Source organism: Sphaeroforma arctica (genome assembly GCF_001186125.1).
Source record: "Sphaeroforma arctica JP610 unplaced genomic scaffold supercont1.5010, whole genome shotgun sequence".
NCBI lineage: Eukaryota > Ichthyosporea > Ichthyophonida > Sphaeroforma > Sphaeroforma arctica.
In genome coordinates this window covers 469-2,160 of record NW_014035548.1, presented here as the reverse complement: position 1 = coordinate 2,160, position 1,692 = coordinate 469, and the positions used below count along the sequence as shown (strand labels likewise).

Below are 1,692 nucleotides of genomic sequence, written 5' to 3'. Positions count from 1 at the left end.
TACACGAGAAATAACACGAAACTTCCGTTGCAACGAAACCTCTTCTCTATATCCCATTGTACAAATTTACACTGAAATACACTCTAATCCGCATATTTCCATTTCATCACATGAGTCAAGAGATTGTTCACTCATCCACCACACACACCTTCCGCTTGATCCAAACCCCTCTCCCGCATCCCCCGATGTATTGCTGAGACAATGGTCAGTAGCTTAGACGCCTCAGTGTCACTCAATCGCGTGCACGACAACAGACAGTTCAACCGGTACGTGTACTGCAATAGTCCATGCTCATAGGCGTGTGCACTCGTTTGCATAGGCACATCTCCCGATTGCACACACTCAGGAGTACTCGTACAGCCAGCGTCTGTGTCTGACGAGGCTACAGACGTGGGGGTGTGTGTGGGGGGGGTGTGTGTGATTGTATTTGTGTGCTGCTTGTGTGGTGTACATGTGCTTGTGGGTGTGTGGCGTGTGTCTGCATGCGTCTTCGTATTCGTGTGTGTATGTGTACTCTTGCGCTCGGGTGTGAGTGCACAGTCCTCAGCGCGTGCATCTCCCGCCGGATCGTTCGGGCTAGAACCCTTATCGCTACCGCCACTCTTACCGCCTATCGACCTTCTTTCATTATCTCCACCTACCTTATCCCCACCCCCATGCACCGGCCCATGGCTCCTGGTTAATTGTCCACTGCCCCTTCTCATACACAAGCGCTCGGCATTGGCTTCATCGGAGGCCGCCAGCAGCCTCGCACACGCGAGCGCAGCCCCGGAAACATATACATTACTGGTTAATTGTCCATCCTCGGTCCCACTAATCTCAGGCTTAGGCCCAGGCATCACCTGGGCAACCACGGAACCGGTCCTGGTTAATTGTCCACCATTTCTCGGCAGTTTGCTCTGAGTCAGACGGTCCGCACCACCGCCCCAGCCCCGCACCATGTCTCGCACAGCCCCCACATACAGCCGTGCCAGTACCACACCCACGGCCTGTGCTTTGGGTGGGAACAGCACCTGGCGGCGTAGGACCAGGTCCTCCAGGACAAGGACAGTCACAGCCAGGGGCATGGTCTGGCCCTGGCTCAGGGTTTGGGTGCGCACCTGTCCGAAACTCGGGCTGTGTCGCACCAACGGTGCAGAGGCATCGGTAGAGGGTGCAGGTGTAGGTGTGTGACCTGCTGTTGTTGTCTGTGGTTGTGGTTGTGGTTGCTGTAGTGGTGGTGGTTGTAGAGGCGACTGTGATTGTGTGCTTGATCGAGCGTCCGTAGGTTCTCCTTCGTTCTCTCCTTTGTACGGCGCGATCAGATTGGCCGGCTTTTTTGTTATTTTTGGAATGAGGGGTTCTGATAGGTCGTTGGTGTCGGTCGAGTCCGCAGGCGCCTGCAGTTTCAGTTTATGAGGTTTGGATGTCTGTCAAGTGGGCAAGCCAATATATTAATAAAATTATGTTTGGCAGCAACAATCGGCGAGAATATGAACTATAGCATACGTGACAGGACGCATGAAGGACTAGAAAAACACCAAACATGGATATACATGCATATATATACAAGTTTATATGTAAGTATATATATGTATATATATGTAAGTATAAACACGCACATAATAAAAAACAACCCTAAACACAATACTTCGATATACATGGGTATATATACATATATAAGTATACATATAAGTATACGTTTAAGTAAAT

At 50.6% G+C, this 1,692-nt stretch overlaps 1 protein-coding gene across 1 annotated transcript; it reads right to left on the bottom strand.

Moving 5' to 3' along the window:
• Nucleotides 1–148: 148 nt before the first annotated feature.
• On the bottom strand, nt 149–1,409 carry SARC_14721 (hypothetical protein; the record flags this gene model as incomplete). Its single annotated transcript, XM_014291148.1, has 1 exon — nt 149–1,409. A coding segment is annotated over one exon (1,261 nt), but the record flags the coding sequence as incomplete, so codon positions are not given.
• Nucleotides 1,410–1,692: the final 283 nt, after the last annotated feature.